The 20,989-nt window shown below is 57.1% G+C and overlaps 1 protein-coding gene across 10 annotated transcripts; it reads right to left on the bottom strand.

Moving 5' to 3' along the window:
- Nucleotides 1–88: 88 nt before the first annotated feature.
- On the bottom strand, nucleotides 89–20,969 carry HPCA (hippocalcin). Of its 10 annotated transcripts, none has more exons than XR_006286572.1 (6): nucleotides 20,451–20,969; nucleotides 17,709–17,741; nucleotides 6,180–6,577; nucleotides 3,337–3,442; nucleotides 1,798–2,291; nucleotides 89–1,755 (listed from the first exon to the last, which is right to left on the bottom strand). XR_006286572.1 is itself a non-coding variant. In XM_043532232.1 (5 exons), the coding sequence occupies exons 3-5, from the start codon at nucleotides 6,555–6,557 to the stop codon at nucleotides 2,194–2,196; spliced, it is 582 nt and encodes a 193-aa protein (XP_043388167.1). In that variant the 5' UTR covers nucleotides 6,558–6,577; nucleotides 17,705–17,741; nucleotides 20,698–20,862; the 3' UTR covers nucleotides 89–2,193. The 10 variants fall into 10 exon arrangements, 4 of the variants coding, with proteins under 4 accessions (XP_043388167.1, XP_037737863.1, XP_043388168.1 ...); XR_006286571.1 differs by having other exon boundaries at nucleotides 17,705–17,741; nucleotides 20,451–20,847; XR_005222832.2 differs by having other exon boundaries at nucleotides 1,840–2,291; nucleotides 17,705–17,741; nucleotides 20,451–20,847.
- Nucleotides 20,970–20,989: the final 20 nt, after the last annotated feature.

Below are 20,989 nucleotides of genomic sequence, written 5' to 3'. Positions count from 1 at the left end.
GAAGATATTAAAAGAACAAAAGCAACCCCACCCCCACCCCATGCACTCCCTTCGTTACTGGATGGGACGAGCGAGCGTCTGCTTTGAATGGTGCGTGAGCACACCGGGACACGTTGATCTCCACAACCTGGGCTGAGACAGTTGGCAGGGTTGGGGGGGGGGGGGGCGCGGTTTGTGCTGACAGAGCCCCGCCTGTGATGCGGGGCTTCTGCCTCTGTGTGAAGTGGGGGTGGCCCTGCTGAGCCCTCCTTCCCCTTGCCAAGGGGATCTGTGTGCAGCCAAAACAAAATACTGATGAACAAAATTATGTGACAGACAGCAGTGGCCTTTAATGTGTGCGCTGGGGTCGTCAGGGCTGCTCCCCATCTGTGCTAAGTGGGGGAAGCTACAATCAGCTGGGAGGTTGGGGGGCAGCCCAAGGGCTGAGACTGCTACCACTGTCTCTCCTCCCCCCCGGGCCTTACTCAGCCCCTGCCTTCCAGCTGGGGCAGGCTGTAGAGATGGGCACATCCCCTTCCACCAGGACACTGTCAGGGGTGGCGTCCTACTCTACACAGCCACGTGGGGGAGAGGGCAGGAAGTCCAACTTCTGGCTCAGTAAGAGAGGCTTTGCCATAGCCACATTCTGGCACCTCCCCCCACCCCCCCGGCCCCCAGCTGGGCTTTGGCACCCCCAGCTGTGTTGGGAACTAATTTTGCTTAACTCCCCTTCAGACACCAGCTGTGAGGGCAAGTCCCCTATGCAGGCTGATTACTCCCCCCGCCCCCTTCAGCCTCTGGGGGTGCAGCCAGAGCCCCTCCCCTTGCTGACTGACCTTTCCCCCTCCAAGCTTCTTCCAGGAGCCCCCGACTTTAGCCTCTGTGTAGCCCCAGGGCTGGGCTTGCGCTCACCTGGCGTGTGCGCTCTTGACCGGCCTGTCTTTAAACAGCGGCCTGAAGAAAGCCCCTGGCCCCTGCTGTGCACCTGGGTTGGCAGAAGCCGGGGGCTTGGCTTGCTCTGGCGCTCGCTGCTAAGCTTTTGGGGCTGACTCCATGGAAAATCCTGGCAGAAGCTAGAAGAGAGGGAAGTGTTCGGTCTGGATAGCCTCTCCCGAGCTGCATGGGGAAATACCTAGCTCTATTCCTGCTCCTAGGAGGAGCCTCCTACAGACCTAGCCCAAGGATCCCACCCCCCAGTCTCCACTAGCTGCAGAGACACCAGCCTATTCCCTCTAGCTTCACCTATGGCAACCATCTCGAGAAGGGAGGGCGCAGGCCCCCTCTGCTCCCCTACGAGTGGGCCCAGGGCTCATGCCCCCTCAAAGCACCAGTCAGTCCTCAGGGGAAACCCGCATAGGCAGCCTGACCCAGCCAGGGAAGTGGCCCTTCGTTACGGCTACATGGTGGCCCTGCAGCAGCTGCATCCCTCCCATTTTGCAGGGCCGGCAGCTGGGGGGCAGTGAAGGGGTAAGAGCATCTGCCTGTGTCCCTGCTGGGGGGAGGGGAGACGGTGAGCTTAGACACACACCCCCTTCGGGGTACCACAGGTGGCTAGTGCAGCCGATGGGTTGTGGGCTGAGATTAGCAGCTCCTCCTTCCCCCTGTGGAGGGGCAGAGCTTAAAGGAGGGGCAGCTATTTCTCTCTCCCTGCTGCCACTTCCCATACAGCGATGGAAAGCCCCAGCTGCGGCTGCATTGTGCAACCTCACAAGGCAGAGACCCTGAGCAGGGAGACCAGGGCCACCCCCCGGAGGACAATGCTGAGCCTGGCCCCACCTCCCAGGGACCCCCGGAGGACAATGCTGAGCCTGGCCCCACCTCCCAGGGCCCCCCGGAGGACAATGCTGAGCCTGGCCCCACCTCCCAGGGACCCCCGGAGGACAATGCTGAGCCTGGCCCTGTGCTCCAGCCCACAGGCGTCGTGAAAGTGGTTTCCAGCTAGGTCCTGTTCTGTCCGCCTCCCACCCGCCCCGGGAGCCCCAGAACCAGCTGAACGTTCCCGAGGCCGTGGCTACGGACTCGGCGTGAGGGAAGCAGAGTGGATGAGTTGAGAAAACGGTGGCCGTGCTGTCATTTCATGGGACCATGTCCGTTCACCCAGAGGATTATGGGAAGCTGGCCTCCGTGGCGGAGCCGGGGATTTTGTGAGGTCAGGTGTCTTGGCAGTGCTCTCGGGAGAGGATGGGTCCCATCCCCCACTCCCCTCGGGAGGGCTCAGAACTGCGAGGCGCTGCTGGGGTCGCACTGCAGCAGCCGCACGATCGAGGGGTCGCTCTTGGCACCTTTGATGAACTCTTCCAGAGAGAGTTTGCCTGGGGAAAGGAGAGAAGAAAGGGCCTGGTGTGTCCGCAGCTGGGTCAGCTTGCCCCTTTCCAGACCAGGACCAGCCCCCTCCACAACCTAGCAATACAGGGGGGTGGGTTGCAACCCCGGAGTCAAGAATGCACGACTTAGCGTAATTGCCCTCTCTCTACTGCAGCTCTATAGCTATGGGGCGCCCCCCTGCACTGCGGGAGGGGAGACTGTCCGGGAAAGGGCTGCTCAGGTCCCTACCGCGTGACATAATTCTCCTGTCGGCTGGGAACGGGACCCGCGCCCCCAGAGCAGTGAGGCTGCTGAGGGTGCAGCTGCTATTCCTACAGCAGTGCCTTGCCTGGGGCAGAGTTTACTGGACTGACCGCGATTAAGGGGACAACAGCCCCAGATGGTGGACACCAGACATCTTCCCATGCCCTGTTCTCTCCCGCCTGGGCTGGCTTGGCAGTGGAAAGTTGGACGGACAGAGCCCAGAGGCCAGGAGCGGGCTGCTGTATTTCTCCTTACGGTCTTTGTCTTCACGGCCCCCCGTGAGGCAGGGCATGGCTATTATCCCCATTGGGCAACTGAGGCACAGAGAGATTAAGGGACTTTCCCCAGGTGATGGAATCAGTGGCGAAGCAGAGGATTGCCCCCACATCTCCCCAGCTGCACCCTGGTGCCCTAACCACTGGGCCACCTGTCCAAATAGCCTCCAGCCTTAACTGCAGGGCCCAGGAACTATGGGTGCGTGCGGGGGGGGGCACTTTCTGATGCCACTCTTGGTTTTGCTTTAAACACAATCAAGCCCGCTGGCCTTGGGCTTAGCCCCTCCAAGGACCCAGGGCCCTAGGCCCACAGCAGCCCTTGCTATATCATGGCACGGCCACAGGAGAGCAGCCCTGTCAGTCTCTTTCCCCCGCTCAATGCTGTGATTTCCCACCCCCCCTCCACGCTAAACGAAAATGATGCATTTAATCAGTTTGCATGTCTCTGATCCTAAGACCCCTGGATTTAGCAATGAGACCTTTCCTTAATCTCCCTCCGTCTCCTCTCATTTACCATCATTATTAGTATCCATCTGTCGGAAGATTTTTTCCGTTCTCTTCTCTGGAGTTGATTCATCCTCAGGCATCTTCATCACCGAGGAAACCATTTTGTAGATGGCCTAGGGGAGGGAGAAGAGGACAGACGGGGAGTCGTGACCTCTGACGACTCAAACCTGTAAGGGCCGTGGGTGCTGCGGGTGAGACCCAGGTGGAGTAGCTGCAAAAGCCACCTAGAAGACATGGAGCTGAGGCAGAGAGGGCTTGTGCGCCTGCCTTTGCAAACAGGTTTTGGTTTTACATTGGAGAATAAGCGTCATTTAAAAAAAAAAAAAAACCCCAGTGGAATAAGCCTGTTAGTCGCATCAACTCCCGGCACATCAGCAGGGAAATACAATGGAGCAGACTTGATTAAACAAGATCAGTGTAATAGCTACTGGGTCACTTCCTCCGGCGGGGCCCGGCTGCTCCAGGAAGGCATCTGTAACTAAGATTCAGGGTGCCGGGGCTGTGTGGTTAATGCCAAAGCTGACCCAGCCCTAGGGCAAGGGTGGTGATGTGCTGGTGAACATACCCTCCGCTCCCTATGACCCCCCCCCATGCCACCGAGCTTAGACTAACTCAGCCCGTCTCTCCCTCTCCCCCAGGGCTATCCCTGGCTGCCCTTTGGACACCTGGTCATGGCGTGCTCTGCAGAGGGCATGTGTTACAGCCCTGGCGTGGCTCTTCAGGGGAGTTGCTCTTTTCTCCTGTTTACAACACAGATGGGAGCTTGCACCCCCAGCCAATCAGGACGTCCCACATCAGAAGCGGCCCCTCGTACAAGGCCACAGATGGACACTGGGATGATCTGGTGAATGGGGCCCAACTGCCGGTCTGTTTCCTAGCAGGGCAGCTGTAGTTCGCGCCTGGCTGCACTCGTGAAGAGTGGAGGGGGCTGGCCCCAGCAGCTCGATTTACGGTGAAAACACCCTGCGCTAACCAACTATCACCCGCAGAGGGCAGAGAGGAGCTAGGGAGGACTCCTGCTAGTTCCCCTGCGGGACCTTGGCTCACATGAGGGGCAGCATCCCCATGTCCCGGGCTGGGTCACCCAGCACAGGTGGGCAAGCTAATGGCTCCTGCTGTTGGAAAGGGCAGACCCGCCCAGGGCTGCTCCTAGGATGATGGGAAGCAGACAGACAGTGCCCCTCTGAACAGATCTCTGTGTCCATCTGACATTGGGACAAGACCGCCGACTATACCCCCCTGCAGTGGTTCGTGCACAGGGTACCCCAGCCCCTCATGTCAGGTCTCCTATGCTCAGACAGTGGAGCACAACTGGGTCTCCTCTCTCCCCTAGAGACATATGCACTGGGGCTCCCGAATGCCAAATCCCCTAGCCAAGAAGCCCATTTCCGTCCCTGCTCCCCCGTTCCAGTTACTCCTTGCCTTGGGCCCTGCAAGGATTTGATTTGCAGAGGAGAGGCTCAGTATAAAGGGCTCTGGCTATCAGATGCTTCACTTCTCCCCAGCCCCCCGAGCAATGAGTGTCCTGGGCTCCTGCGTCCTGCCGCGCTCCCACCTGGCTCGTGGCAGCGAGTGCATTAAGCCCTGCCAGGACCAGCTTGATCCTTCCTGCATCTCAGTGGGAAAACGGAGTCAGCCATTAGCTTCGACCCTGGATTCAAAGCCACGGTTCCCCCACAGGCACGGGAGTTTTCGCTGTCAACGTACCAACTCCTGCGCTCCTAGGGCAGATTTTAAATCCCTTCGCCCGGGACCTAAAGCAGCAGAGACCAGTTTGGGTGAGAGGCCGGTCCCTTGCTTTGGTTGCAACACTCTTTGTTTCTGTGGAAAGCGGATGCCACTGACAGGCAGCATCCTAGCTTTTCATCAGAGAAGGGAGACTTTGAGCAGTCTCCACCTGCAGAGGGCACGGCTTGGGGGGCTGGACAGCGTGACCTTCTCCCAGCCCTGCCAGAAGGCTGCTCCTCAGAGCCAGGCAAGAGACCCGTGACGGGCAGTCACCTCACACTCTGCCCTCTGCTAATCTGTCCGGCTCACCATCCCCCACCCTCTAACCCCCATTAAATTCAACCCTTCGGTCTGCTCTTGCCCCGCTCAGCATCACTGCTCAGAGGAGAGAGGCTGGGACACAGGCTGAGGAGGGGGCCGGCAGACCAACGAAGGAGATCAGGAAACACAAGCTTTTTCAGGACATGCCTTGTGGAGCCCAGCCCTGCCCTTGTTAAAGCATGTACGTACGCACCCCACCATTCCCTGGGAAGACAAGCCTGTGAAGGGAATCTGCTCCTCCTTACAAAATCCAGCCCCCACCCCTCCATCCTCCCAAATGTCATTATCCTCCAGCCCCTGAATCCCACCTGGTCCCTGCATCCCCATGGCTGACAGACACATGCCTGCATTAGCCCCCTAAGCAGTGCTAGCCCCTGGGACAAACAGAACCTATCTGATCCAATTCCCAGCTGGACTGCACCCTGGCTGGTTGCTGACACCACGGCAGGGTGGAGGAGATACACTCACCCTTCTGAGCTGGGGCGAATGACTAGTCAGGGTGCATGGCTCTGGAGGACTGGCCCTGTTCAAGCCAGTCCCATCTCCCTGGGCAGAATGCAGGATTATTCCCTATGGGGCGTGTCCTAGTGCAAGGGGCCTATGTGGATGCCTGGGTCTCAGCTAGCTGAGTCCCTGATCCAAAGCCCATTGACATCAAGGGGCGTCTTTCCCTTGACTGCAATGGGCTTTGGATCAGGCTCGTAGGCAGGGCAATATTGCAAGCTCATCCAGCCGAAGCCCAGGCACAAGGAAGCCACACGGCTAAGGGGAGAGGGAATTGGGGAAGGGGGATTGTGTTACCTGCACGATCTCCAGCATCTCCTCCCGGCTGATATAGCCGTTACCATCCAGGTCATACATGCTGAAGGCCCACATGAGCTTCTGCTCCAGTTTGCCCCGGGAGGTGACGCTCAGGGCGATGATGAACTCTCGGAAGTCGATCGTGCCGTCCCCGTTGGTGTCGAAGGTGCGGAAGACGTGTTCGGCAAACTTGGAGGCGTCGCCGTAGGGGAAGAAGTTGGCATAGATCTTCTTGAACTCCTCCACGTTCAGGATGCCGGTGGGACAGTCCTTGAGGAAGCCCTTGTACCACTCCTGCAGCTCCAGATCCGAGAACTCAGTGTTCTCCCGAAGGTCCTGGAGCATCTCTGGACGCAGTTTGCTATTCTGCTTCCCCATGGTCACTTCACAGCCTTAATCTGGGCCCCAGGAGCCAAAGAGATGAGAGGCAGATGTGGTCAGTCCCTCTCCCAACTACCAGCACCCTTCACGGGTGGGTAGCTCAGCTCCTTCCCCAGCTATGAGCACCCATCGGGGACTCAATACTGGACATACTGGGTGAAATGCCCTGCCCTTTTCTACAGGAGGTCAGTCCAGATGATAGAATGGTCTCGTCTGACCTTAAATGCTACAACTCCCCCCTCTAAACCAGCCCCGCACAGCGCTCGGCACTAGCCATGCCACTCAGATACTGCCCCACCCAGGAGCTGGTTAGCGTCCTGCGCAGCGTTCTGGTTTTGTACAGCGCCTAGTACAGTGGGGCTCTACAGTGTTTTGGGGCTAGATATAGCAAGTCAGGATTCACTCAAATACGACTGTACCTGAAGGAATGTTGCCTGAGTCGGACCCATGCCTCCCAACATAGCCATGGCAGGAAACGACCCCGCTGAGCCCATTTAGACCTCACTGCCACATGGAGTCAGAAAGCTCCCATCCCCCTAGGCAGCCCTGGAGACACTGTCCGTCTCCTTCCCAGTCATGAAAGCTGCACCTGCAGTAGCCAGCGCACCGAGCAGTCATCCCACAACGACCCACCACAGGCCCGTGGATGCTGCCAGGGTCCCTCATCGGCTCCACTGCAGAAAAGAGAAAGCGTTTGCTCAGCTCGAGCAGCTGCTGCTGGGGGAGGTTTCTGCATGGAGGTGGGAGGAGCATGAATCATCCTTGATTTATTACTAGGCCCCGGGCTGAGGCGCTTTAGGAAGAAGGTGAGGCGTCTATGTGGCCGCCTTTCACACCAGGCGTTCCCGGGGCTGGGCAGAGAGAATGGGGCAGCGGGACGGGCAACTCCAATTATAAGCAACTCTCAAAGTTGCAAGTAGCTAAGGCAGAGATTTTGCTGGGCTGGTCTAAACACCAGGAGGGCAGGGGGAAGATTGGAGAAGCGCTGATGCACAGGGGAGGGGGAAATGATCCTTTCCATACCTCTCAGCCCAGACCACCGAGGGCATCTCCTGCCTTTCACCCAAAGGGCTGGCCCCATTGGAGGCAGAGCCGGCCCATGGCACCTCACCTAAAGGCAGCCAGAAGGGTGAGATTCTGTCTCGTCAGTGCAGCCCTCCCCAACGGTCCCCCCACGCTCTCTAGACCCCCCTTCCCTGCCTCACACCCTCCAGATGGCTGCCCCCAAAGCTCACCCTGAAGCTGGAGCTGGTGCACGATGCAGCTGCCAAGAGAGCGGAGCGGCTGTCAATGCCCAGTGGCGAAGCGCCAATCGCTGCCCTGGCTGCTGGGTCCAGTTTGGAGTGGGGGGTAGCATTTAGCGCTCTGAATAACCTAGTGGGGACAGTGCCTCCTCCTAAACCGCACATCGCGGGGGCCCTGGCTTTAGGACTCTCAGGTCCTGTCTACACTCAAGAAGAGACCGTGCAAACATTAGCCACTGGCACTGCAGCGGAGGGACACAGCTCAGCCCCATCTCCACGAGAAAACCAATACAGTCCTCAGCGCTGGTCCGTCCTAGCCTGGCTGGCCAGACACACGGGGCTGGTGTTGACTGCACCCTTTCGCTCCATCGCACCACTCGGCCCAGCTCAGGAGACAGAGGCCGCACCGCACGGCCCAGGGCTACTAACTGGAGTTTGTAGCCTGTAGCTGGGTCCCCCCACTGCACCGCTCACCAAAGCTGCACTCAAGCTTCGGCCCACCCCCTGACGGGCCGGCTGGCTTGAGCTTAAAGCACCACTTAATTGGAGCTAGAGATTTCTGGGGGTGGGGGGGGATCAAGTTTGGGGCAACACGCGCGCTAACCCTGCCATGGAGACAAGCCCTTAGCCATCATGCCTAAACGAGACAGCCTGCTAGTGCCTATCCCTGCAGTGGCTTTAGCCCCTCGCTTGCTCCATGATCCCCATCCTGGGAATTCACTCCCCTGAGCAATTCCAAGTCAGCCTCACAAGCATCCTTGTAGCCGCTCCGGCTCCAGGCACTACATGGCAATACTAATAAGCCCAGTTCTGTGGGCGCCAGGAGGAGAGGAGCGCTGGGTAAGGACAGTCATTAGAGGCCAAGCACAGGCATAACATAGCTCCAGAGCAAATTGGCAGCAGCAACCCCATGATCATTCCACCCCCTCGTCTGAATATTAATTGGCAGCCTATTAACAATCAAATCTGCACAGCCAAGCCCAAGAAGCAGGGTTCTGCGGGCACCAGGGAGTCAAAGAGACATGAGATCACAGGGCAGAAGGCCATTGAATTAATTCCCTTTCCCCTCCCCATTAAACACTTGCCTTTAGGCCTGCGTCTGGTGAGCCAGCAGGGATGCTCATGTGCCATTTGCCATCCCCCTGCCCGCTGTGCAAGAGGGACCAGCGAGGGGCTGGGCAGCGCAGGGATTTCCAAGTAATTAATCATGGCCACTGTCACTCTCCAAAGCCCTGTAAACAGATCAACCCTGCTTAGGAGGTACAAGCTCTGCTCGGAGAAGGCTGCCAATCCCAGAGAGGGGGAGTCCAGACCCCAACCGCTGAGCGCGCCTGGAGAGCAGGGCCTGTGGACTAAGGGAAAATTCCCACAAAGAAAGAGGCTCAAGACCCTGATCTCTGCTAGGGACCCACGCGCTCCCACCTCCTTGGCATTCAGCCTACATGTCATAGGGGATAAGGATGAAAACAGCCTGGAGCCACCCAAAATGATTCCCTCACCCACGCCCCGGTCACTTGGTTCTGCTAGCCCTCTTCGGCTCCTTGAATTCTAGCCCCATTAGCCAGCCCCTCAATCGTTTTTGTTGCTCTTCTCCAAATCCCCATTACTTCCCCCACCCCCCCCCAGCCCCGCCTTCCAGCTTGACTAGGAGCTTCTAAGAACAGAGCGCAACATCCCGAGACTGCTGCAGAGAACAGACCAACGCTTCTGGGGAGCAGAGATTAAAACTAGCGCAGAGCTGGCACAAGGAAGCTGAGACATTAACACTGCACCAAGGATCAAACGAAGCAAGTGCCATTTGCTGTGTAGTGAGCGATTCCTCGGTTAGTGCGACAGAAACACTTGGATTCATTACCTCCCACTGGACCTTTTCTGTCCATTCTCTGCAGCCAGAGGCTTTTATTCTCCTCACTGGAAACTTAAGCTGCCTCTTGTAATTACCCTTAAATTTAGCCCTTTTCCCTCCCAGTGCCGGGGTGCAATCAACCATTCCGAGCCCCTGACATCTGGGCACAAGCAGCAGGACCAGTCACAGCACTCAGGTAGCTCTGGGGATACAGAGTCTTTTCAACGCGAGGGATGGGGTGGGCACCTGGCTGATGCTCACGGAAGCTGGGTTCTCTTCTCAGGTCTGCCGCCAATTTACCGTAAGTGGTTGGGCAAGTCATTTATTCAAAGCTTTTGCAAAATGAGGGTGATGCTGACTGACCTGGGAGGCTCCCCCGGGCTGTGCAGTGTGTTGAGATTGCCCCATGAAAGGCGCTGGGGAAACACAGAGTGTTGGGATTTATAACCCAGACTGGACATGAAAGGGGAGATCAGGTCGGTGCATTTCCCTCTGGCTGCACCTCTCCGCCTCCTCACAGAGGATCTCCACTCGGTTGGGCTCTTTAGGGAATTCCTGACAAGCCACACCTAAGTCAGGTGTTACGGAACCAATCCAAGGAAACAGAGTGCCCCCCCGGCCCATTTCCCAGCAAGGAATTTCAGTTCTACCAGCCAGGTAGGCAGATGAAGAGGAACCAAAGAACAGAGAGCATCCTCTGGAGAGGAGACGACCATGCGTCCTTTCCACGGAGGAGTCTTGAAGGAAGCAACGAGCCAACAGAGTACGTATTATAGTCTGATGTCAGTGAGCCGTGGCGGCTGTTAGACACAGAACCGTAGGCTAAGTGTTACTCGCTGTCAAGACAGCATTGTTTTGGCCATAAAAGACACCCTGGCGTGTCTTATTAAAATCAGACTCTCCAGAGGAGAGCCAGGCAGGGAGCAGACAGATTTCTAAGCAAAGCTAATTGGGTGTAAGGTTAGATTGGAGGAGAACAGAACCAGAGTTTTAAACGCAACAAAACCATTAACCTTGAAGGGAAGCAAATGCATGAGTCAGTGTTTTGATTTGCCTAGTAGCAACATCAACTGGCGCCATTCAAGGACCAGGGATTGGAAAGTTGAACCCAAAGTTGTTAAAATGAGGAAGTTGGTCCCATTTATCGCCTCTCCACCCTGCGACTGACAGACGCCAGGGAGGCAGCCCTAAGTGAAAGAAGCCTATCACCAGAAGCCCGAGTCTTAATTTCTTGGGTGCTCATGACTCCCAGGGGGTCCAGGTGGGCAAGGCACGTGAGATCAGACTCACTTTGAGCCAAAGATGTCCCACTCTGTGGGTGAGCCCACTTCTGGGTCTCAGCTGTTTGGAAGAACAGGCCCTTGCAGATGTCACCAAGGGGAATGTGGTGACTATCAAATCCATCACAGCATTACTCCTCATGGGCCACCTCCTTCCTCACAAAGAGGTGACCGGAGTCACTCTCTAGGGGAAGGTGAGCAGAGGTTTTTTTTAAAATGCCAAATCAGCGACTTAGTTAAAAGTCTTTAATCTTAGCCCAACGTGGATGAGCTTTTTCGTCCCGGTTTCAGATTATTGCAACTGCTCAGTTAAATATTGATGTTTACAGTCACATTTTGCCAGTTTGGTTACATTGGTCTGTCCCTCCACAAGAGCACGAGCGGAATACAATCGGAGCCAGCAGAAGCTCTGTGCGAGAGGTTGCCAGTGTTCTCCAGGTGGCCTAGCAGATAAGGTGCTGGTGTGGCAGCTAGGAGACCTCAGTTCTGTTCCTGGCTCTGCTGCATGACCTTGGTTAATCACTGCGCTTGTTTCCCAGCCTCCCCTTGTCTAGTTACACTGTAACTACTACAGTGTAAGGGACTGTCTCACTAGGTGTTTGTACAGCACCTAGCACTATAGGGCCCTAATCTCAGTCTGGGTTTCCTGGCGTTACTGTCATATTAATACTGGGGGGGGGGGTGTCAGTCTGACAAATTCTACCTGAAAAGAGCATAGAATACATGTGCAGTGTTCCTCCCACCCCAGTTGGATTCAAGGATTTAAAACTAGAATCTGTCAGAGGGAAAAAAAACCCAGTCCTTTCCTTTGGGGGGGGGGGAGACAGGGAGAAAAGGCTTTTCTGAGCATATTCATTTCCCCTCTCTGCCTGTTTCTAGCAACGATGGCTGCACAATGTGCCATTCAAGCACAGCTGCACAAGGAAAATGATATCAAGGATGCAGTTAGACTGGCTCTGTCCTGCAGACCTCAACTGTGCATGGTTGGGCGGCTTTCCCGCAATACGGGGTTTGCCCAGCGCAGTGCAGAGGGGGTTTGAACATGCTTTTTACATTTTGCAATCACTAAAAGGGTTTGTCTTTAAAAAATAAAAAAATAAAAGCAGCCCCAGGAGAGATAAAGCATCACTTGGGCGGGGATCTGCTGTATACATGGGTTGTAAAGGAAGCAATCGCTGGGCTGAGCTGAATTCTGCAGCCACTTCAAGCAGATGGGTAGCTTTATTCACACACACAGTCCCACTGAACGTCAGGACTACTCCCGTGAGTGCCACAGCGCTGAGAACAATGGGAGTTGAGCGCTGGAAAAATCTGGCCAGAAGTGTTTGCAGGATCAGGGTCCAAGGCCATGAGGAGAATCGTATAAGGAGCTCCACGCAGGCAGTCCTCTGCCTCCCCACAGAAGCCCCAGTGACTCCATGGTGGATGAGAGAGGGGGTGGGGAGATTGGGGCCTATTAATTGGTTAGAGAAAAGAGTTATTTTTCCTAGTTAGTTTTCTGTACATTTAATTTAACGTGAATCTTTGGGGCAGTGCGTCTAGGTGTGTGATCTGAACAGTCACCAGCATGGGAGCCAGTGGGCCAGCCAGTCACGTCAGCTCCTGCCTGCTTGGCTTCTCTAACCTTGCTCCCTCCACTCAGAGTGCCCACGTCGTCTCTCCACGGCGCCACGAATGTCCAGCTCAATGAGCCACTTGTTCAATTAGGAAGTAATGAAGGAGGATGCCGGAGCTGTTTGCCAGAGACACAGAGCAAGCAGGAGACACGAAGCTCCATGCACTCAGCAGACTGGAAAGCCCAGAGAGTCATCGCCCAGATGACTGAGCTGGGATGCAGTGATAGAGGAGAGGCCCGTATACCTGTACATAAGGTGGTGGAAACAAGCCCAGGCAGACCTGCGGGGACAGGGAAGGAAGAAAGACCATGTCCTGCAGAGCAGAGGCTTGGATGGTCTCTCTCATTGTTTGCCCCTTACTTTAAGAGGGACTGGTTCTTGCAAAGCAAAAATAATCCAGGATGGCCCCCAAGATAAGAGACTCCAGGACAGAGATTCTTTACGGACCCAGAGCAGGAGATGCTCCCTGCAGCATGAATTCAGGCCAGGAGCATGGGTGCATCTCATTCAGAATCCATGCAGGGATCTCTTACCACAGGAATTTCCTCCATTCAGAATCTGGCACTTTTCCCACTTCATTATCACAATTTAGAGATGCTTTCAGCACCACCAGAGCCAGCCCCTCACATTTCCCCCCTTCCCTCCTTGCACCCCCTCCCATGCATCAGGATGGGACACTCTTTGGGTTTCTGCAAGCCAACCCAGGGCAGGGATCTCCATCACGTGATCCAGAGAGATGCAGTTTAGGGGCATGGGGTGCGGGGCCAGTCCTCACAATGCAGGAGGACCAGGGTTGCGATGCACTTTGCTGAATTTGAGAGGAATGCTCACAACTCACTGAATATTTGGTAGCTCTTCAGCCAAGAACATACAGGGAGAAAGGGAATTTAAAGAGTTTTCAGGCACACCTGTCACTGGTTCAGTGTCATCGTGAAGTGACATGGGCTGGGGTCTCAACGGGAGCTTGCCATTTGACTCAAACTTCAGCTTGGATCACCCACCAGAAATAAACCAGCCAGCGCTGGAAGAGGCAATCCAGTCCTTCCTCCCTGCATTGAGGCAGGACTAACAATACCTAGGAAATGCAGCTGCCAGGGGAATAAGTTGGGGGAGGGGGAGGAATTCAGAGAACTGCCAAGTTGTTAAGAGATGAAGTCTTATTTCTTTCTAAATTCACAACAACCTTCCAATTCTCCGCTTCCCCATTCATTTCAACAGGGAGATAAGATTTATGCCTTGACCCACATTGACTGTCCAGATGGCAGCTTCCCAACAGTTAAAGCCATGTTTACTATCGTTATGACGCTTTCAGTTCATTTATTTTTAAGCAGCTCTCGACAGTGCAGTTTCCCGTATAGTGCAGCACTAGCCAGGTGTCACTCCTGGCTAAAGAGGGATCAATAATCCAGCTGGGGAAGAACAGGAGCTGACCTAAGCTTGAAGATCTCAAGGCCCCTTGGGTGGGGTGACTGAAGCGAGGGACTACTGCAGGACAAGGACAGAGACCCCCAGCCCCTGAGCCGTCCTCAGTTCGGAACAAAGAACTCCAACTCTGCGTGCAGAAAGGAACCACTCCAATAGGAGGTTCCATCATTCCAGTTCCTGAAGGACAAGTGAGAACGAGCTCTTGCCTTCCTTGTACCGGCCTGGGTATGTGACACCACAATCGCCATCCACTACTTGTTCTAGTGCCAGCACGGCTCACACTTGCTTGTGCACACACGCACCTCCTCTCCAGCGTGCGTCACAGAGTCAGCTCGCTAACCCTCAGGCATCCTTGTGAGGCAGGGACTGCCCTCCTTTGATAGATGGGAAACTGATGCACCAAGAGGTTAAGGAACTTCCCCAAGGTTGCAAAACAAATTGGTGGCACAGCTAGGAACAGCACCAAGCCTCCAATTCCCAGTCCAGCCCCTTGGCAACAGGATCATCTCCTTTGCCAGAGGCTTACTCCAGCATTCAAAGCCTGTTCCATATTGGCCGAAAGCTACAAAGGGAATCGATATCAGAGGCAGGAAAAACTCCTGGTTCCTGGTTCTGTGCTCAGGCCTCTCTCCGTTAATACTCTCCGGCACCGGAGGAGCTGCCCTTTGATCTCTTTCTGAATATTTCTGAACCAAAGGCCCATCATTCAGATTCCAGTGCTGGAGGCATGTGCTTAACTGATGGCCCTGCTGTTCATAACCAGATGTCAGTTAGGGGTTGGATTGTGCCAAGAAGCATGAGGATTTATGGCCCATTTAAAATAACTGATTTGCTCATTATCCCATGTTCTTTTCTATCCTATTCCTTATACAGCTGACCATTGTTTGCCTTTTTCACTGGCACTACACGACAGAGAGCGGAGGTTCTCATTACACCATGCACAGAGATGTGCAGGGTCTGTGTCGGTTAATTTAGAAGACAGCACGACGTACATTCATGCTATTCTTTCCAGCACGCACGGTTGCGTTTGCCAACAGTGAATTTCATTTTCCATGGGGCGGTCCATGCCCCTCGCTTGGTTAGGTCCCTCTGGAGTTTTCCTGAGGATCATCTTCTCTAGGTTCCTAAATAACGGTCATCTGCACACACGCCTGATGTTTTGCTTGCTGCGTTTCCTCTCCACCCTCCACTATTAATGAGGCGATCTGCCCATCAACTGCAGAGCATGGCATACTGGGGCCTTTTTGTTTCCTTTTTTATAGGATCAGATGAACAGTTGTCTTTAAAGCTCACTCAGCTTTTACGTCTTACGGATGTTGCAGGCATCTGGCTTTTTCGCCGAACACAAAACACGCTCCCACCAGAACCTACCCAATGGAAATCCCATGCTTTGGAGATTAGAACGACAATGTGGAAAAGCCCAGCAATTTTAGGAACACTGATGCCATTGGTCCATTCACACTGCTGCAGTCCTCACCGGCACTGCTGGAGAACGCTCCCAAAGCTGGAGCCTCAGCCTACAAGGCTTGGGAACCATTGGGTGAAAACGCATTAGGCCACAGTTAGAACAGATGCTAAATACCCCATTGGCCTGGGGAGACCTGGCCCGCATGGCCAGAGCTCTGCTTGGGATGGGAGTTCTCCTGTCTGAAGCTTTAACAGAACTGGGTCAGCTCCCTTTCGAGAGAAGGTTTATTTTCAGCTCTGCGCACTGACAAAGCGAAGGACGGAAACGCAGCGCCTGGCAGAGATGCAGGAAGAGCGGCTTTGCCTGCCTTCTTATCAATATTTAAACGATGCTTTACAGCCTCCGCCTGGCACTGGAGTCCCAGGAATCTAACCCCACAGACTGAGGCAGGCAGGCATTAGTCAGGGGAAGGGGATTGCTGCGACTTCAGGTTCTGCAGACTGGGTCAGCCACCTTTCCCCATCCACCCAAGGGAGGCCAGGCCGGAAGATGCCAACGAGCTGCCCTGAGGGTTCAAAGGGGAGGTGGGAGGGCCGAAGACAGGTTCCCGTTTGTGGAGGAGAAACACAAGCAGTGGCTGTGCTGTAGGGGTAGGAAGGGGAATAGCGAGATAACAGACGTCAAGCGCTTCACAATCCAGGGAGGGCAAAGGGGAACCAGTTCCAAGGCAGGCTGGTTTGCATCCCAGCAAAGCCAGCTCCTGTTTGCCTGCAGATCCTGCTCTGCCATCCCGTAGGCTCTTCCAACGTCAGTTTTATGCTCCACACTCTCCTCCGGCCCCACCTCAACCTCCACTGCCGTGTCCCGCAGCCTCATTGCCTCTCATGGTAGTGCCAATTCCCAGAGCAGGGGCAGACACCAGGCCCACACAGAGAGACGGGTCTCAGCGAGCAAAACGCATGTGTGGGCCTCTGCTAACAGCTCCTGAGAGGGGGCCGATAAGGATGCACGTCCGTCCGAGATGTCAGCCTCAGCCCCCTCCTAGGAGATGAGGCAGTGTTACCACCCCTGTTTTGTAGAGGAGGGAAGAGACACACACAGAGCATGGCTGGCTTGGCTGAACAGCAGAGCTGGGAATAGAACCCAGTTCTCGGCACAAGAGCACCTAGGCTCCCAGTGCTCTGGGAGGAGCAGGAATCCCAGCGGGTTCTCAGCGCACGACTCCCCTCTCCCTGCCCTGGGCGAAGCAAACGCTATAGAGCAGCTTTAACTGACTGCACAGACACCAAAATGTCAGGATTTTCCATCAGCTCTGCAACCCTCCCACAGCTGCAGTGGGCTGAGCAAAGCGAGAACCCAGAAGGCTCAAATGCTCAGCAGCCTCCAGCCCAGACCAGAGGCTCAGCCTGCCCATGCGGCTGCCCTGTTCCCAGCTTCTGTTTGGAGGGAGAGCGAAGAGACGAGTCTGGCAGATTTCCACAGGACCTTTTCCGGTTCTGGTGCTTTGCTTGGGACTTCAGCACCTTCCTGGACTCCGCCCTGCCTGCACCTGTGAGCTTTCTGCACCTAACCCCAGTGCAGCTCAACAGAACAACCTACTGGGCAGACAACAGAGCCCGCTCCAGCTGGAATTTTTCAAGGCACCTAGGAATCAGACTTCCACCGAACTGCAAAGGCATCTGGGTGCCTAATTCCCTGAGACACCCTGCCAAACCCTAGCCCATTTATACTCCGGCCAACCACCGGATCCTCCCCAGGGCTGTTTTGTGCTCCCACTTCTCTGCCAGAGTCCCTCCTGTCCAGTCCCCCAGCCCGTCTGCTCCGAGCAGGGATCAGCTCACGCTCTTTACATTAGACGGCCCTGTCGCTGCTCAGACATGTACGCCCAGCCCCGTCACCTCCAGCCAAGAACAAACTGCCATTCAGAACACACCCTGTGCTGTCCGGCCACGTCTCCTGAGCACCGGCCCAGGGAACAGCCTACCCGCGAACGAGGCCTTCAAGGCAGCCAGTGAATAAGCACCTCCGGGGGTTAGGTATACAAGAAGCCTGCTCACTGCACGAGCAGTGGGACGCAGTGATCTAGCACTGGAAGGTGCAGCACCCTGGGAGATGCCCGGGGCTTGCAGAAATCAGCCCTGGGAAGATGATTTAGACTCTGCTAGAAGCAGTTTTCTTGCAAAAACCCCCCTCGGCACTTAAACATCTTTAATGCATACATACACCCCTCACGCGCACACGCCTACCTCCCCACGCCCCCTCCCTGAGCTACCCATCCCCACCACAGACAAGACCCAAAATGCTCGGAGTCAATCCTCGACTCACCCACCGAAGAGCAGAGATGGGACAGGAGATCCAGGCGCTGGAAATAAGAATTTAAAGGGACGGTCAGTAATCCATTGGCCACACAGACACCAGATTCCTGAATCCAAGTTAGCCAGCCCCATGGCAGCCTGGGTGTAATGGACTTGGGCCCCAGAGTTACACAGACAGCATGCTCAGAGCTGGCTTAAGAAATTGCTTAGGGCCCCGAGCAGCTCAAGGGGGCCCCCGATTCACTTTTTATTCTAAGAACTTGCCTGTTTTAGAATCGGGGAGGCAAAAATATTCCTGCTTAGGGCCCCCCCATGGGTTAGCACCGGCTCAGAGCATGCTTCACTCCCAGCCCGTCAGGCAAAATGCTCTGTTGAGCAGCTGGGCCTTGGGTTGGTGTGACACAGCCAGCCGCCAACAGAGTGTCCGATTCTAGAGGGGCCTTCACTGAGAGCTCCCTGCCCCAAACTCGCAAGCCCGGGGACTGTGATTAGAGCACAGCTCCGCCATGGCATTAGCACACAGGAAAAAGGGGCCCATTCTCCAAGCCGTCCCAGGCCTTACAGACAGATCGCAGCACCTCGCCTGGCAAAGCAGGAAGATTGTGCAGTCAGCCGCCCCAGCGTGACATCCTGCCCATGGCCAGCACCCTCGGCCAGGTGTGCCATGGCATTCCACCCCCAGTGGTCTTCGAGGGCAGCCCCGTGTTACAATAACTCAACCTACACGTCGATCAGGTCTCAGCATGAGACTGCGTCTGCATCCCATGGAAGGGGAGCATGAAGTGAAGGTTAATCCCTGAAAAGCCCACCCCCGAGTTACTCATGCAGTCCCGTTTCTGAGCAGAGGAGACCGCTTCACTCAGTATCACTCATCCAGGGAGCAGATCCCTCTGAGTTCCCGAGGGAGGGTCTCCATCCACAGAGCCCTTTGACGGGCCATTATTTAGGCTTCAGGCCCTTCCCCTACCCTGCTGGTTCTGCAGTAGCTGGGCCTCCAGATCCTCAGGGGCAGGGGCACCAACCCCTCTTCTACTACACGGGAGACTCATCTGCCGAGAGCTCCTTGTCCTGCCTCCGCCAGTTGCCCCACACGAGCCTGGCAGAGCCCAGTGTGACACGGGGCACCTGGGCTCTCCAGCTGGCTGCTCCCGAGCACGGCGCTCGCGTACACGCACTCCCAGGCGGCAGGCGAAGCAGAAGCGGTGCCGAGGCTTGGACCAGGGGCTACCCAGAGATTGAATCGCCTCAGTTATTCTCTTTAACGGGGGGGGGGGGAGTGAGCAGGCCAGATGGATGCCGGCACCCAGGAAGCCCTGCTGCAGAGGAGGGCTGGGCTGCTCTCCAAGGTATTTTATCCAACGCCCCCCTTCTCCCAGACGCTCTGCTTCATGCTCCTCTCAAACCGGATTGGCACCGGCTGGCGATTTGCTCCCTCATTAAGCAATGAAGCCTTGGTTCACACGACACAGGGTGGTGGTCTGGAGCAAGGGGCGCACAGCCCCGCTGCCCTGCCGGCTTCCAGGAACCTGGCCCAGCATGGGCTGAGCTGGCCCAGCAGGGAAGGGCATGGCACGGGGGTGGGGCAGGAAGGGTGCCCAGCACGGTACCCTGCCCCCACAGAAAGGGGGCTGGGGGTCACAGCAGCCAGGGAACCGGGGCACACCCCCAGCATTCAAGGACGGCAGGGGCAGGAGGGACCCAGCTCCAGCCAGCGCAGCCGAGCCTGGCCGCCCCCGCAGGATCCCCCTAGCTCAGAGCAGCCCCCTGGGCTAGGGCAGAGCGCTCAGGTCCTGCTGCCCGGGGAGCCTCCGACTCCCCCACCCCGGGCCTGGAGCGCCGGCTTCCCTGCGGCTCCCGGGAGCAGGGCGCACAGCCGCCAGGGGAGGCGGGCCTGAGCTCGGCGAGCCCCCGGAGGAGACACGGGGAACCCCGCCGCCAGCATGCGGGCAAGAGGCGCTTCAGCGCCGGAGATCCTGCCTCGGGCATCGCGGCAGCCCGGAGCCTGGGGGGGGGGTGTCAGTGTCGATCTGCCGGGGGGGGCACAGGAGCCGTCCGAGGAGGGCGGGGGCAGGACGGGGGCTTCGCCCCGGGAACAGCCGAGTCCCTCTGCAGCAATGCAGGCGGCTCGCCCCCGGCCCTGAGCCCCCCTCGCCCCCCATCGCACGCACTTCCAGCGGGACCGCTGGCTCCGGCCCCGGGAGAGGACAGGCTGGAGAGGTCTCGAAGCCGGGGGTCAGAGAGGTGGGCGGGGGGAATCCACCCCCTGCGCCATGGGGGTGGGGGGACCCCCCTCTGCAGAGCCACTGGCCGCTGCAGCTACGGCGAAAGCGTTTGATTTCTTTTAAAGGGACCCGGGGGCCCCCGCCTGTCCTGTCTCCAGACCCCCAGCACGGCAGGAGCTGGCGACCCCCTCGAGGAAAGGGGGCGAGACCAACCACCAGGACACCTTCCCCTCCCCACATCCTCCCCCAGCCCGGCTCCCTGCCTCTGCATCCCCCCCCCCCCCCCCACATCCTCCCCCAGCCCGGCTCCCTGCCTCTGCATCCCCCCCACACACACATCCTCCCCCAGCCCGGCTCCCTGCCTCTGCATCCCCCCCCCACATCCTCCCCCAGCCCGGCTCCCTGCCTCTGCATCCCCCCCCCCACATCCTCCCCCAGCCCGGCTCCCTGCACCCCCCCCGCCCCCCCCCGGCTGCAACAACTTTTCCCCTGCAACGATCAAAATGTCAAAGCCGAGCGCGGGCTGCTTCCTACCTGCCCAGCGAGAAGGAGAAGCGGCGGCCGCTGCTTTCCCCCCCTTGCGCTCCAGCCTAGTGCCCGCCCGAGCGCTGCATCCCAGCTGATGCGACCGCCGCTCCATGCAGGGCTACAATGCACGAGCTTAGCAACTTCAGGGCGGGGGCTGGGGGGGGGGGCTGGGCGGCTTGTAGGGGTGGGGGGGGACGGACTCCTGCAAACCTGGGGGAGATGCAGCGGGAGGGGGGTGGGTGGAGTGTCCCACCTGGAGCAAATCCCCGGTGGAGCTGCCCTGACTCCGGAGCAGAGGGGCTCTGCCTTGTGCCCTGCCCAGCGCCTGGGGTGGCCTGGCTGGCTCCGCTGCCGCCTGCCCCCCACCCCCGTTTCCCTGGGTCCGGTTGGTGCAGTCCGGCTCAGAGCCCTGCAGAATGACTGAATGGGAGCTGGAGCGATGATTGACAGCCCCCCCCCCCCCGCAGGACGCCTGCTACTGGGGGCCGCGGGGGGGGGGGGGGAGGGTGATGCTGGGACGCCAACCAGGCGGCTTGATTAAAAGT

This window comes from Chelonia mydas, chromosome 19, assembly GCF_015237465.2.
Source record: "Chelonia mydas isolate rCheMyd1 chromosome 19, rCheMyd1.pri.v2, whole genome shotgun sequence".
NCBI lineage: Eukaryota > Metazoa > Chordata > Testudines > Cheloniidae > Chelonia > Chelonia mydas.
The sequence above is the reverse complement of the archived record's forward strand: the minus strand, read 5'-3'. Positions and strand labels throughout refer to the sequence as shown.

Excerpts from the sequence above, each read along its gene's own strand:
- HPCA (XM_043532232.1), bottom strand. The coding sequence starts at position 6,557 with ATGGGGAAGCAGAATAGCAAACTGCGTCCAGAGATGCTCCAGGACCTT. Across the intron at positions 3,443-6,179 it reads AGATGCTGGAGATCGTGCAG|GCCATCTACAAAATGGTTTC; the intron begins GTAACACAATCC and ends TCCCTCCCCTAG. Across the intron at positions 2,292-3,336 it reads GATGGATACTAATAATGATG|GCAAACTCTCTCTGGAAGAG; the intron begins GTAAATGAGAGG and ends TCCTTTCCCCAG.